Consider the following 15,396-nt stretch of genomic DNA (forward strand, 5'->3'; position numbering starts at 1 on the left):
GTAATGTATGTATTTTTGTATGTATTTAAAGTTTACGTTTTTTGTTGTTGTTCTTGTTGTTGTGGAATTACAGTTTGGATTGAAATTTGCATTTAAAATTGAGCAAAAAAAATAAGCTGCGCTTCACCTGAAAATGGCCTTCGGGACCGTAATCGAGAAATTTGTCGACTTTTTGTTATGCAGATGGACTTGAATGTTGTTTATATATAGTATCGATCTGGTGTAAATAAATAAATAGTATTAGATAGTATACAATTAGTGTGATAGTTATTTTAGTTTAGGCGCATAACAATAAAGTTATATTCACGTTTCATTTTTCTTTTTCTTTTCGTTTTTTAATTTTTATTTTTTTTTTTTATTCTTTTTTCCTGTTGTGTAAACGAGATATTCGTTTTTTTTTTTGTAATTGTATCTATATAAATTTATATTTATCAATTTGCTTGCTCGGCTCCGGCTGTGTGTGTGTTTTGTTGCAAAAATAATGCCTTTGCGAACGCCCAAAGTTTTTGTTGTTCCTTTTCGTAATTACATTATACAATATGAACTTTTTGTTTGTTTTGGTTACCTGCACATTAAGCGCTCGTAAATAAGTAATATTTTGCAATATTTATTTGTTTTTATTTTCTTTGTAACTTATATACTGGCGCGTCACTTTATTTGTTCATCTTTTGCATTTGTGGCTCGTCTCAATTATAGCAAAAATAAGCTCTCTTTAATATACTTAAGTTACATCATATATGTATGTACTTTATATTTTTGTTTTTTTTTTTTCTTGCTTAACAAAAAAAATTATTGAGCATAATTGTTATTGTTCTTCATTATTACTTTTGTTGCTGTGGTTGTTTTTGCTGTTGCTGTATTAAATGTTGCTTATTGTTATAATTTATTTAAATGGCATTGTTTTTTTCGTAATCAAGAGAACAGCGCAAATTGCAGTTTTCACATTTATTGTTAAGTATACACATTGATTTCTTTTTTGTTTTGTTTTTGACGACGTTACTTAAATGCATTTCGTTTTGTTTACCGTTTACTGTTAGCTGTTTTTTTTTTTTGTCGCTTATAACAGGCAATATTTTAAGAACTATGCTATAAGTATTTGACATTCATTTAAGGTAATTTTATGCATTAATATTAACTATATATATAGTACAAAGGAAATAATAATAATACACAAATTCATTAATTTAACGAAATCTCATCATCGTACAACGAATAATATTTTTTATCATTTTTGATTTCCGTTTTTCTCCGTTTTTTGGCATAATTGCAAATTATAAATGTAGTTAATAATTCAAATATAAATGTACATAAATAAAAAATTAGCATATCATATCATAAATTATTGCTGTCTCCGTCTGTATTGTGTTGGCAAATAAATTCCGATTCAATTCTTAAACATTATTTTGCCCCCATCTATCTCTTTCGCACTCTTGCTCTCACTCTCTCTCTTTCACTCTTATGCACACACGTATTCCTATGGCCTGCTTCGATTCGTTTTAGCTCTATATAATGTTTGATTTTAAATACACTTTAGTTTATCATTTTTGTTATTGTTTGGGAAACATTATAAAAAATGTAAAGTCGGGAATTTAAACATGTCTTCAGACATTATCTATGCTGCGTCTCTTTTCAATCTGTAACTTTATAATATTTTGATTTATACACATCATTATGGCGTTAATTTCATTGACCGTTGGCATATCTCTTGCCCGATTTATATTGTTTTCGGTTGGTAATGCGGCTCTCTACAGCTATCCTTGCACACACACATATACATTCACCCATACACATACACACACGCACACGCAAAACCTAAAATTCAGTCTTTTTCATATACATCAAAAACATAAATAACAGAAGGAAATAAAAAGCTAAACGAAACGTAATTAGAGCGCTAAATCAATTTGCCGTGCTTGTTCTTGTAGTAAGTACATTCTATGCTGCAAGTGCTTTAGTTGAATTCAAGATGAGTGAGTGAGTGAGTATTGTATTGTATTTATATATTTTCCGAAAATTGCATCCATTCTCCATCCATTCAGGGGATTGCACTTCTTAGTTATGGCTGAGCAGAATGAAAGTCGAACTGGGACCTCAACAAAAAAACTTATCGTAGCTCCTTCTTCATCATCTTTTCGCGTGCGACTGTTGAGAGGTTGAGTAGCGGTGCTTTGGGGCAGATTAGATATAAATTGGCGTCTCCTGGCCAGTGAGCAAGCGAAACATGGACGTGGGCATCGTTTTCATTAAGATCTATAAACGAAATTGATACAGGGAGTGTAAGTTAGTTATAGTTTGTTAAGAAAAGTAATTTAAAAGTGAACCCTCTTAATTAGAAAAACATTAAACACATGTTTATAAATGAATCAGTAAATTTAAACCTAAGCCTTGTTTATAATTATGCTTAATCTAAACTTAATCAACTTTAGTTTATAATTCTAATCAGATTTTAATGTTCTATTTAATAAAAAAATATATGAAATATAGTTTTAAAATATAACTTATATACGGAGTATGGAATATGGAATCTATATTTAAAAATACAATCAGTAAAATTTTTGTACTGCTGTATATTGGATTGATTTGTGAAGTATGGATTCCATATATTTATTTTTTACTAAATATAACATTAAAATCTGCACACAAAATATAAACATAAGTATTAAACTGTATGAAGTATGATTAAAAATAGGATTTTCATCCAAACGATTTTATCAAAAGATATTTGTAAATGATTATAAATATTTAACAAAAATGGCTTTAGTCCAAGCCCTTAGACAAAGTGTTCTTTACATCTTTATATTTAACTTTACTTTAACATACACTTTTTTTAGATTTGGATTTATTACGTAGTAAATATAGTACAGCAATAAAGTACCATAACAAATTTGAGGAAAAGCTCATTCAGCCAAACTCAATCTCATATTATAAGAACGTACATAAGTTCAATAATGAAATGTTTTAGTTTTACAATTAAATCATAGCTACTCAAAGATCTAAAACAAAGTACATTCATAAATCGAGAATGGTTTCAGAAACAACACATTTGCTTCTACAAAATGTATCTTTAAATTTTGGCTTTAAAAACCATATAAAGTTATTAAAATGTTTGCAATTTAAATATGCACAATAATGCCTGTGTCTAACAATATATTCCGATTTGTTCAGCCTAGACCATAAGCTTAGCTTATTCTATTCCTATTCCTTTCATTCACTCACCTCGCCCACGGATGAGGAGAGCAGCTTGACAATGGTGTCATGCGGCACAGCCACAACGCTCTGGTTGTTGATCTCAATGATGCGATGACCGACTCGAACGCCGCCGCGTTCTGCGATGCCGCCACGCAAGAGGCTGCAAATCTGCAACAAGCACAGCAATCAAATTTCAATTCGAAATTGGAATCTTACATGAACAAGAGAAGAACTTACCACGCCATTCTGCACGCTAAAGCCGAGCTGAAAGAGCGCCTTGGGACGCAGTATTTTAACCTCGACAACGGGGGGGCAGGGCACAACGGTGAACTTGACGGCAGTTTGATTTTTGGCATTGCGTATGTAGCTTTGGCAGGTGGATAGCGGCAAACCGACCAGACTCATGCCATTGATGGCAATCAGCTGATCACCAATGTTCAATTGGCCACAACGAGCGGCCGCACCGCCCGACATCAGATTGGCAATGACCACCGTTGGCAGCATCGAACCCCAGCCGCTCTCCACGATGACAACACCGAGGATTTCACCCTTTGATTTCGGCACCACGACCTCTTTTTGCAGTTCCTTTTTGGCAAATATCTCCAGTTCATCGCCAAAGATCTCCTGACTGTTGAGCACCTCCTGGTAGTCCATTTCCTTGGCCAGATTCTCGTTCTCAATGCCATTGGCCTTGAGGAACTCCATGTAGGCGACCTGAAACGCTTGGCCAATCGATTGCGCTATAAACTGCGCCTCGTCACTCTCAAACACATGGCATATCATCTTGGGCGTCCGATTATGCTTGTTGGCCGAACCGCACTCCTTGTTGTTCTCCTTCAGCGTTTCGCCCGAGTCAGCGACATCCGCTGCGCCCGGACACGACGATGAAAGCGTATCGAGGACAACGCCACCGCCGGCGCCGTTGGGGACAAAGCGACGACGCGCCATCAGCACCACAAGATCACCGATGTCAGCGATGTAGGAGATGGTGCGCAATGCGTGATCCATCATGATCTCCTTGAGGTCTGTGTTGAGCACCATTATCTTCTCGGTTGATATGAACAGATCCACTTCAGTGCTGGGCTGACTCTCGCCCTCCGGCGCCTGTCAAAAGCAAACACAATAATTGAATAATAATGCAAAAATATGATACAAGAAGTATATAAAAAAAAGAGCAGTGTAATTCTAATTGAAATTCTTATGCTTACCAAAGCCTAAATATGTCAAGGAGCAGCATGGGTTATTGTTTTAGTTTTTGTTAAGGGGTAAAATATGGGGCGAGAAAAGCGAGACGCATTATAACGAGCACATTCTAAAGGTTGTTTAGAAATGATGACACCGAAAACTAAAGATTGCAACTTCTACGCACCTTGATACGCGACACCGCCTCCTCGGCCTGCATCATGCGCGTCGATTTTGTGGGCTGACCTTCGCACACCAGCTGCGTGGAGCCCAGATAGCGAGCTCGAAACAACACGCCCTCGATTAATACTTTGGGTTCCAATAAGCCTAGACAACGCATGGGTGGGGAAAGACAACGATTAGTTTTAAGTATTTAAACGAATGTATTGTCTACAAAAGGTGCTTAAATCAATAAAGCTTAAGTTTAATTTGCTTAGATGACATCGAAATTTCAAACACATCAAATATAATCTTGATCTTTAATCTTTGCAATTTCAAATGGAAAACTATTCGGTTGAATTTAAACTTAGTTTAAGATTTAATTCAAAACTTCATCACGAGATAGACGCAAACTTGTTACCAACCAGACGGTGAGACACCCACTACCCATTTCGATTAAAAATATTCATTGATATACCGCAAAAATACTTAAAATATACCAAAAGCTACTTTAGGTATATTGATACAGTACTACATTAAAAATATATACAAAGGGTTCTAGTTCTCAGAGACTTTAAGATATCCAATATAATTCTTGGTATATTCTGAACGGTACTATATTAATATACCAAAAACATATCCTTTGGTAAGCTTCAGTATTTTTTTCTGTATATTAATTTGGAATATTTTAGGAATAAAACCGCACTATTTTACTTTGAAAGTGGGTAGTGGGTATCTTACAGTCGAGCACACACGACTGTAGCTTTCTTGTTTTATTATTATAGTGACCAAAAAGTATTTAATATTAGATATTTTCGGGAATATAAACATTATTATTAAGATTATATCATGTTTTTAATTAATCACTTTCGATTAAGCAAGTTAAACTTTAGTTTTGAAAATGTGTTTATAGAGTGAGAGGGATATAGTTAAGTAGACAGATAGAGAGAAAGAGAGCACATCCACTTACATGGCAGGCACCACACCCAAATACATAAATGAAAATGTCAATGCAGCGTACGTTAAGAGAAAACAAGTAGGAAAAACGTGAAAACGTCAAAATTGATTGAGAAGATCAAGAGAGAAAAAGAGAGAGAGAGACACAATACACAATATAAAATCGATCTCGTTTGCATGTGCTACAATATATACTATAAACATTTTTTAGAGGGGCGTAAACACACTCCAACAAAAGCTGAATATATATAATATAGACACAGAAGACGAGACATGTGACGGTGGGGTGGAGAAAGGGGGTGGGAAAGGTCTTAGTACATACACTACTTACCCTCCTTATTACGCGACTTGGCCTTTTTGTCGCTGTTGGCCGAATCCTTGAGGGATTTAATAGAGCCCGTTGGGCTCTTTGAGTATTGCAGCTTCTCCGGCGAACTGAGCGAAACATCCGCATTGCCCACAATCTGGCAAATGTCCGGTGAGTTGGGTGTCAGCGAGGTGCCAATTCCCTGCCTGATGGTGGCCGTCGAGTAGCTCTGCGGCTTGGGATTGCTGTTGGTGTCGCTGCCATTCGCATTGCTGCCGCCAATGTTGTTGGCCAAGCCATTGGCATTGCTGTCCGCCGTTGCACTGGTTGTCGACTGCCAAGATAAATCAAAGTTAGTAAATAGCACGATTCGAAATACAATTGATATCGGTTATATACAAGAATTAGCAAGGAAATAAGTTCAAACATATTGCAGTCAAAAAATAAAGAAGTTTGCCGAAGGCCAGTACTTTAGAAATTACGTTAATTATATCTAACCATTATTTAAAATAATTAAATAAAAAAAGCTAGATGAATTCTTATGAAGCTGATTCATGCTTTTGAAGCAATCGTTAACAATTTAAAATAAAAAAAGTATTGCCTCTTTTTAGCTTATTAAAAACACTTTCAAAATTAAAGAATATTCTATGTATGCAACTCTTAATTAAGTAATATTGTGTGCTAAAGCTTCATTTCATTTTAGTAATTTTAGTTAAAAAGTGAACTGCATCTTTTCGAATTTTACAACATTGTTTTTATCAATTGAACACAGCTTGTTAATCATAAACTATTGAGTTTAAAGGTTTACAACATTAAGCTCCAAATTTAAGGAATTATTTGTGTATCAATTTGCATAAATCTTTTAAACAAACTCAATAACCGATATTCATTGCAATTGCTTTGTCAACTATTTACCTGCTCGTTGAAAAAGTCCTGCTGTCCCAGCAAACGATCCGTTTCGAGATCCGTGTCCGCCTCATCGTCATCCAGGCCACGCGTTGTAGTTGCGCTCTTGCGCGGCACCCAAACCGGCGAATCGGGATCCGCGGGGAGCACTTCATCGCAAAACTTCAGCTTGTCCGGCTGCGCTTTGGCGCGCTGCAGCGCCGAGCGTATCTCTTTCATCGCCTCTTGTATCTCAACTGGCGCAGCTGCTGCTGCTGCTGATCCAGATCCAGCGCCAGCCACAGCTGTCGCTTTGCTGCTGGCAGCGAATGCTGCTGCTGCCGCCGCCGCTGCTGCTGCAGCTGCCCCCGCGGCATACACTGGACCATAGTGTGTTTCCGCGGGACAATCGCTATCAACAGCAGCAGCAGCGGCATTCACAGTTGTCTGTGGCTCTTCGCACACTTCGAGTGCTGGCGGGGGCGTGGCTGTGGGCGACTCGGGCAACGGCGGTGGCGTTATCAGTGTGCTCGACTGTGTGGCATCTGTAATCAGGCTGACACCATTGAAATCATTCGCAGCCAAACGCTCGCAATCGCTATTATTGCTGTTGTTGCCATTGCCATTGCCATTGTGCTCATGCTCGTTGATCTCCAGCTGCTGTTGCTGCTGCTGCTGTTGTTGTTGAGCTTGAGCTGGCTGCTTGTCGCATACAACAGAAACATTGTTCTCCGTGTCGGAGGCATGGCCACTGCTCAGTCCATCCTCGAGCACCGGCATGCTGGTGTACAGTTTGCCATAGTCGGTTGTGGCGCAATTAATATCATTCGACAGACTGTCCAAATCGCCGCAATTCGAATCGTAATCCGTTGTCTCCGGCGACAGTGTGAAATTACGCGAATGCCGTCGGAGATTCGCCTCCAGTTCGGTGTCAGCCAGATCGCCGCTGCTGCGACTATTCGAATCGATGTACAGCTCGATGTCGTTGTGCTCCTGATAGCCAGTGTGTTCGCTGGCCTACAAAAAATGAGAGTAAAAGAGAGGAAATATGAGTAATTTGGCTTATGACTGTTCCAACAATTAACTGGGTGATGTATTCAAATGGAATGCTGTTTCTAGGCATTAGTAAACATCGATATGTAAATGACGTTTTAATGAGTAACTTATCATGGCTGTGATTCAACTTTTGAAAATGCTCAATTCATGGTCATATTTAATTAAAAATCTTGCTCGATTCTAAGGCAACTTAAATCACTTTTGAAACCTCAAACTGCTGAAGAATAATAAAGGCTTGATGAGTACATTTTCGAATTCTCTAAAGAGTGAATTACTTCATAGTTTACTAAATAAAATTTAATGAAGACAGTTAATCAAACTCTTTAGAATATGTATCAAAAGACTAAGTAACTTTCCAAGTGAATTCTCTATCAATTTATTGACTTTATGGGTTGCAAAGTGAAGTCAAATTAAGTGTCTGAAGAGTAAGTCACGTTTTAAGTAGTACCCATACAAAAAAACGGCAAGCTAGAATTACTTTACATTCTGTTACATAAAACATCATGAAGAAACCTAATCAAATTGTTTCAAAAATATTTTTTATTTTTATGAATTTGCACTTTAGTATAAAATCACATAGACGAAACGTTTATAAAACAATTTTAGCTATCTATCTGCATCAAATAGAGAAATTGTGGCAGCACTCAGATGAATGCAAAACTTAGCAAGCATTGAGCAAACACAAAAACGAAGAGACAGTCTAATAAGGTCTTTTAAAAGAGACTTGCTGTTTAGATACTGAAAGAAGTCTCCACTCATCTGACAGACAGTCGAATAACGACTAACTTATCAAATACTCATCGAAATCTTCACTCACCTGTATCCTGGGCGAGCGATGCACCATATAGAGCTCGTCTTTGGGTATTCTAGCCAGACGCTGACCGATGTAAGCCTGCTCGATATGTTTATCCACCTCGCAGACGCGCGGTTGCATGTCCTACAAATGAATCAAGTATTATTATACAGTTTCTCGTATCAAATTCCAACAAACTCACCGCACTGGCCACATCATCGCCACTCTCGGTTGTGTAGTCCGTGAAACGTTTCTCATCCTCATCGGGATTCGCCTTGAAGAACTCCTCGAGCACTTTGCGTGTCTCCGAGAACTCGTACAGATAATCAAAGGTCGGTGTCTTTGACGAGGCGCCAGTTGTTCCAGTTGCACTTGCCCCTGTTGTTGTTGTTGTGGCATTTGGCGTAGTGCCCTCGTGATCGATTAGATCAATCAGATTGCCCACAGATGCCTTACCTACGGCCATACTCCCCATCATCATCACATTGTTGTTGCTGCTCGGCGAGACGCGTTGCGGAAAACCAGGCGCACGTTTGGGAAATCCAGCCGACGCTTTGCCCGTCTGCTGATTGCCAAAGCGACGCGGCGAACCCTCGTATTCGGCAATGGGCAGTTGTCCAATCATTTTCGTCACCTTGAGCACATCCTCGTTGTTGCCACGATCCGCAGCATTGCTGGCAGCAGCAGAAGCAGGAGACACCGCAGCTCCAGCAGCAGCAGAAGCATTGGCAGGCAATGCTGAGGGCTTGTTCATCCAATTCGTGTCGATGTCGTCGAACACAACAATTTCGCCATCACGCAAACACTGACCATCCGCTTTGCCCACATCCGTTGGCGAGCCAGGACTCGCCAAGCCCTGTGGAAAGGATAATACAATTAGTATAATCGATATGTGAGCAAGTAAAGTATGTGACTTACCTCGGGATCAAACTGACTGCTGCCTGGACTGCGTCCCACGCGTATTTGATGTGGATGCGGTCGTTGATAGTAATAAGCAGACGTTGGACAACCGGGCAGCAATTGATGTGGCGGCGGTGACAGCTGCTCAAATGTTGGATGATGATTGTGATGTTGCTGCTGCAGCGACTGCTGCTGTTGCTGCTGCTGATGATGATGGTGATGGTGATGCATGGGCGCATATTGTAGTTCAGCATTTAGATCGGGTGAATTCAACACTGTGCTAGCTGGCGTCACATTCGGACTGCGAGTTCGCATCTCCCAGACATAACGTTCCTGTTGTGTCGACTGCGATGACTTGCCACCGAAGTTCATGTGCAGCTCCGTGTGTCGTGCACCAACAGCAGCAGCAGCAGTAGCAGCATTTGCAGTTGCAGCCGTTGCAGCTGCCTCCATTGAGTCGTTGCTGCTGTCGCTACACGAATTCATTGTGCTGTTTTTGTTGTGTTGTGTTGTACACTGGACTATCAAATGTTTGGACAGCTGGACTGGACTGGATTTGGCGTTGGGATGCGTGTTGACGACTTTGTTGTTGTTGGCTACTTTTCAGCAGCCAGTGTTTAATTCAACTGCCGCTGCTGACATGCTACGCTCTCAGTGCGGTTAGCCTAGAAGAAGAGAAGAGGAAGATCACCGTAATTAGTAACCGCGCATTCAATTGATGATCTAATGTTATGAATGGGCACGAATCAATGAATCAGCAACAGCTCCAATGCAATTCTTCGTTGATAGCAGACTGTTGTTGTCTGCCGTTAATGCTGTCTTCTGTTATTGCTACTGATGTTGTTGTTGGCTGTTAATACTGTTGTTGCTATCGCTGCTGTTGTTCTTGTCTGTTATTGCTGTCTGCTGTTAATGCAGCTGTTGTTGTTGCTGCTGTTATTGCTGTTCTTGTTTACTGTTGTTGCTGTTTTTTCTTGTTGCTGCTGTTGTTGTTACTACTCTTATTGCAGGTGAACTTAAAAATCAATGATAGCGTTTAGCAGCAATTAACCTAATAACAGAGCTGGTATTCCAATAAGAGAAAATAATTGCACACGTGTGATTTCACGTATCTCCTTGTATATATACACATGTGTGAGTGTGCAAGCTTTTTAGATATGCGCACTTAAACTTGGCCTCTAAAATGTTCATGCAACAAAACAATACTCACACACATACACACCAGGCCAACAGGAAGCCAGGTATATTTGTATGTATTTTCTCATACACAAAGTATATAAAAAAAAAAACAATAAATATATTGCGAGACAACAAAGAGCAAATTGTAACCGGCAATCGTTGGTGTTTGATTTTGTATTAAAAGAACACTTCACTACAAGCACAAAAAAAGGTATTGCTGGCATATGCATGTACATATTTGTATACACACAAACACACACAAAGACATGTGACACATGGACATGTCCCGAGCCATGTAATTGTCTGCATATGCTAACTGTGTGTGCGTGTATTTGCTTCACTGAAGAGTACACATGTATATATGTGTCTGTGTACGTGGATATTGGCATAGAGTATTGTTAAAAATCAATATATTTGCTGGTTTTTTTTTTGGGTGGACGACCCGACCACCGTCCTGCAACCGTAGAATAAACGCCGCCCGCCCGCAGCAGCAGAAGTAACAAACTACAACAAGAACGGCAGCAGCAACAACAACAAATCAGCAGCATAACAATGTGTAATTTTCGGCCGTCTTTAATTTGCAGACATTTGTCTATACGATAGTTATTTAAAAATGATTTCTACGCACTGCACCACCATCATTGATATATTTTACAACATTGAAGTTGGCGAAACACAATTGTAATTAGCAATATTTTTGCACGGGCTTTTTAATGACACATTACCGATTTAATACATTTTATTCACTTTCTTGCAGCTCGTACACGCAGCGTGACCGTACTTTAGTTTGCAAAATTTCCCAAAAATATACCTATTAAGAAATTTAGCTGAAAATACAGCAAATTTGTTTAAATTACACCGCGCTACTTTTTAAATTTCATAAGTAATGTTCTATTTTCTATGCACACTCACAGCCACAAAACATTTATATTAATTGCATAGTATTCAAATAAAACCATTTGTTTTATCCCTTCATTTTAACATAACATTTAACATATGCGTCCACACGGCTGTTACTCTGTTAACGCTCGATAACGCGACAGGTTGGTTTGTTTATCTATCGAGAGAGGTGTTTGCAACGTATATCGATAAGTTGCACACACTGGGGCGATAACGATGTTGCCGCAGTCAGTTACAGAAGAAAAAACAACACCAAGCGAATCGGACGTGTATGTTAATGACGACCGCGACCGTTGCGCGCGTTTAAAGTGTGTGGCTATTTGCTAATTGTTATTTTTTATTGTTTTTTTCGTGTGTGTTATTGCTTGATGTGCAAGCAACTTGTCGCGCGTGTATCAATTGTGAATTACTAATAAAATGCAAACAAACATAATTAACAACAACAATAACAAAAAGTGATTTGTTACCTTGATGCTGCATTCTCTCCCACTCGCTCTCTGCCTCTCATTTTGGTCCTGTTAAGCGCACAAGCGCACAAACCAGATAATAGGTAGGCCCAGTGTTTGTGTTATTATTATTATTATTATGCTTAAATTTGGCCAACATCGAAATGGTGCCTTAACTTAATTAGCCAACGTCTGTTGTGTGTTGTTTTGACTTTGTATCTAAGGGAGACACAACAGTTAAGCGTAGCGTACACATGCCATCGCTGCAGCCGCAACCAAAGCAGTAGCAGTAGCAGCAGCAGGGTGTGTTCCTCCTGCGTGTGTGTGCGTATACAAGTGTATGTGTATGTGTGTGTGTGGGCTGTAAAGGAACCTGTGCTAAAAATCAATAAAGCACGCGCGTGCAAAAGTCAAACAACAGAGGGAGCCAGTGAGTCCTGTTTCTCTTTCACACAGCCAGCCAGCAGCCATCTGCATATTTACAAATACAAGTGCGTAGTAGGTGTGATTTCTCACACGCGTGCTCTCTCTCGCTCGCTCGCTCGCTTGCTACCTCGCTGTCTTACTGCCTGTATGCGATCTCTATTGCATTGACTGAGAAGGACGCCAACTAGAACGACGAACAGCAGCAACAAGCACAAAAGCTTCGCTGCTGTTGTTGTTGTGTCGTTGTTGTTGTTGTTGTTGCTGTGTGCAATTGCAGGCAATTTCACACATGCTCGTAATTGTTGAAGAAAAAAAAAAAGTTATTGCAACGCAAACTGACGGCAACAACTAAAAGCGTTAAAAATAATAAAACACCGTTAAATGCGCGCGCTTAGTTAGTCGAGCGTAACCAAAGCGTCTAAAGTTGTTGTTGTTAAGCAGCTCTCGTTATTGTTGTGGCAGCTGCAAATTGGCAACGCACTTGCCACTTGCCACTTGCCACTTGGCAACGACAAGCGACAACGCACAACAAACATTGTCAGGGAACGATGCAGCTGCACCAAATTGAACCTGGACATCGACATGTTCGTACTTGCAGCCTTCTTGGCAATCAGTTAAATTGCTCTAACCAGCAACCAGGCAACTGTTGTTGTTGTTTCCAGGAATATAATTAACGCTACTTCGCCCCTCTCTCCCCCCTTTCGCATCGAGCCAGTCTCTGATGCTCTTGGTTACGCAGTTTGTATCTGGTCAACAAACTTGGCTGGCTGAAAGATTATTGCAAATCTCTTCAAGCAAATGTCACTTCAAAGCAGCTAAAAAGCAATTATTTGCTGTTCTCTTTTATTTAAACTTAATTCGCAGAGTATACAGATTATTTATTTGAATAAAAAAACAATAAGCTGACGAGAATTCTTATTTCTGTTCCCAAAGAATCTACAGATTATACATTTTTTTAACTTTAATACTTCGTTGCTTAGTCAAAACGAATCTACAACCTATATATTTTTATTATATGTGGTCATTGACTCTTTATTATCTCTAGAATTACCAACTGCTTCTTAGATAGTATGTTTAATCTAAAATACAACTTGAATCTATTTAAATATCACTGTTTAACTATATTTGATGGAAATCCGTCTAAAGAATTTCCGCATTGTTATAATAATTCAAAATTCAAAATTCTTACAAATATGGTACATCAATTTACATCCATTATATAAATTAGCTTAAATGTAAAAAATCCTAATTTTTACCTAATTTGTTTTTATAAACTAAGAAGCAATGCAATTGAAACCAAAACTGCGCACATTTTGAAATCAAATCTCTTTCAAGAGTTATTGCCATGCAAATCAATATGCCAATTATTTGTTGGCCATGAAAAATAAATGCTAATTGGATCCCTTGTGACCTCAACGAGATTTCCCAATTGAATTAAGCTTTTCAATTGAATCAATTCGATACAGAAACTAATGTAATTATATTTTCCAACTCAATTTTCATTGCCGTCACTTGAAGATATAAATGTTAAACTTGCAACTGATTTCACATTCTAAGTGATTTATTTGCGACAACAATTTCTCATTTAATTTATCTAAGTGATTACACAATGTCTTTCAATTTGAAGTTGTCACAAAAGTGAATTGCATGTTAATTAATAAAGATTTTATTTACGAACAGATTTAAAATGTATTCTATCTTAATTTTCACTAATTGACATTCATGTGATTCATTCCCTGTTTCTTTACCTGGCTGTAATTTCATGTGTATTTTTAATATCATCTTCTCTTAAGATTTCTAAGTGTGAGAGGTTTGAGTATTTTTTAATTATGGAATTTTGAGTGTGTCACATGCGCTGTTAGGTTTCATATTTATTGCCATGGCATTCAATTACTTAGTCTTTCTCATTTTTTTGTTTTGTTTTGTCAACGACAAGTTTCTAGTTAGTCACTATATACGGCATATATACTATATTCTTTAGATACAATAAAACACACTCATAGCATGCAGGTAGCAAAGTAATTAAAGATATAAAAATAACAAAAAATTGCCAGCGCGTCTTACTGACTCGTTGATTCTTTTAATTGCAGCTGAAAAAGTCACACGAATTTGTCATTTAAATTGTAGATAGTATTTTTATAGTATATTAGTATTTTTGTATAGTATATTTTAAAATTAATGAAATTCTTAAGTAGTTTACTGATTAATTGCAGTTGAAAACGTCACACGAATTTATCACATAAATAAAAGATGATACTTTTTAGTATTTTTAATAGTATATTTTAAAATTTATGAAATTCTTAAGTAGTTTACTGATTAATTGCAGTTGAGAAAGTCACACAAATTTGTCACATAAATTAAAGATGATACTTTTGTGGTATTTTAGTATTTTTAATAGTATATTTTATAATTTATGAAATTCTTAAATAGTTTATTGATTAATTGCAGCTGAAAAAGTCCCACGAATTTATCACATAAATAAAAGATGGTACTTTTATAGTATTTTAGTATTTTTTATAGTATACTTCATAATATATGAAATTCTTAAGTAATTAATTGTTTTAACTGCAACTGAAATGACAAACGAATTTGTTTTATAACCTAAAGATGGTATTTTTATAGTATATTAGTATTTTCTATATTATATTTTTCAATCTATGAAAATCTTAGGCAGTTTATTGTGTAGTAAAAAAAGTTAACAAAAACTTATTGTTTCGGCAAGAGTATTTGAAGTGCGGTTTGCTTATCGATACCTTCAGCACTTTTTTGTTGTTATTTTTTATTTAATTGGCTTTTGTTGTCTTGGCCCAAAAGACTCGCTAATGTTCTCTGCGTTTTGCCAGCGACAATTGAAAAAAAAAAGTTATTATTATATGGGCTTTATGGGTTGTTGTTTTTCTGTTTCTGTTTTCTACTGTTTACTGTAATTAAAAAAATGCAATATACAGAATTCAGTTAACAGTTAAGTTCTTAACTGCACTGGCAATTTTACAGGTGAGCAATATGAAATAATTTAC

General features: G+C 37.6%; 2 protein-coding genes across 9 annotated transcripts in view; one reads left to right on the forward strand and one right to left on the reverse strand.

Annotated features, from left to right (window-relative positions):
* Positions 1 to 864: 864 nt before the first annotated feature.
* Positions 865 to 11,418, reverse strand: LOC117566468 (uncharacterized). Of its 4 annotated transcripts, none has more exons than XM_034246034.2 (10): positions 11,333 to 11,418; positions 9,447 to 10,093; positions 8,731 to 9,384; positions 8,553 to 8,672; positions 6,710 to 7,696; positions 5,819 to 6,128; positions 4,559 to 4,680; positions 3,427 to 4,293; positions 3,217 to 3,357; positions 865 to 2,250 (listed from the first exon to the last, which is right to left on the reverse strand). In XM_034246034.2, the coding sequence occupies exons 2-10, from the start codon at positions 9,912 to 9,914 to the stop codon at positions 2,179 to 2,181; spliced, it is 3,741 nt and encodes a 1,246-aa protein (XP_034101925.2). In that variant the 5' UTR covers positions 9,915 to 10,093; positions 11,333 to 11,418; the 3' UTR covers positions 865 to 2,178. The 4 variants fall into 4 exon arrangements, 3 of the variants coding, with proteins under 3 accessions (XP_034101925.2, XP_034101908.2, XP_051864614.1); XM_034246017.2 differs by having other exon boundaries at positions 4,559 to 4,698; XM_052008654.1 differs by having other exon boundaries at positions 4,559 to 4,698; positions 11,236 to 11,334.
* A 318-nt stretch (positions 11,419 to 11,736) lies between these two features.
* The window catches only part of LOC117578197 (uncharacterized protein DDB_G0271670), a 33,276-nt gene continuing 29,616 nt past the window's right edge, over positions 11,737 to 15,396 (forward strand). For 4 of the 5 annotated variants that reach the window (XM_034263520.1, XM_034263522.2, XM_052008655.1 and 1 more), the window contains exon 1: positions 11,737 to 12,057. The gene's annotated coding sequence lies outside the window, so the exon portion shown is untranslated. The remainder of the gene's footprint in view (positions 12,058 to 15,396) is intronic. The other variant, XM_034263521.1, reaches the window with a different exon arrangement.

Source organism: Drosophila albomicans, chromosome X (assembly GCF_009650485.2).
Source record: "Drosophila albomicans strain 15112-1751.03 chromosome X, ASM965048v2, whole genome shotgun sequence".
Taxonomy (NCBI): Eukaryota; Metazoa; Arthropoda; class Insecta; order Diptera; family Drosophilidae; genus Drosophila; species Drosophila albomicans.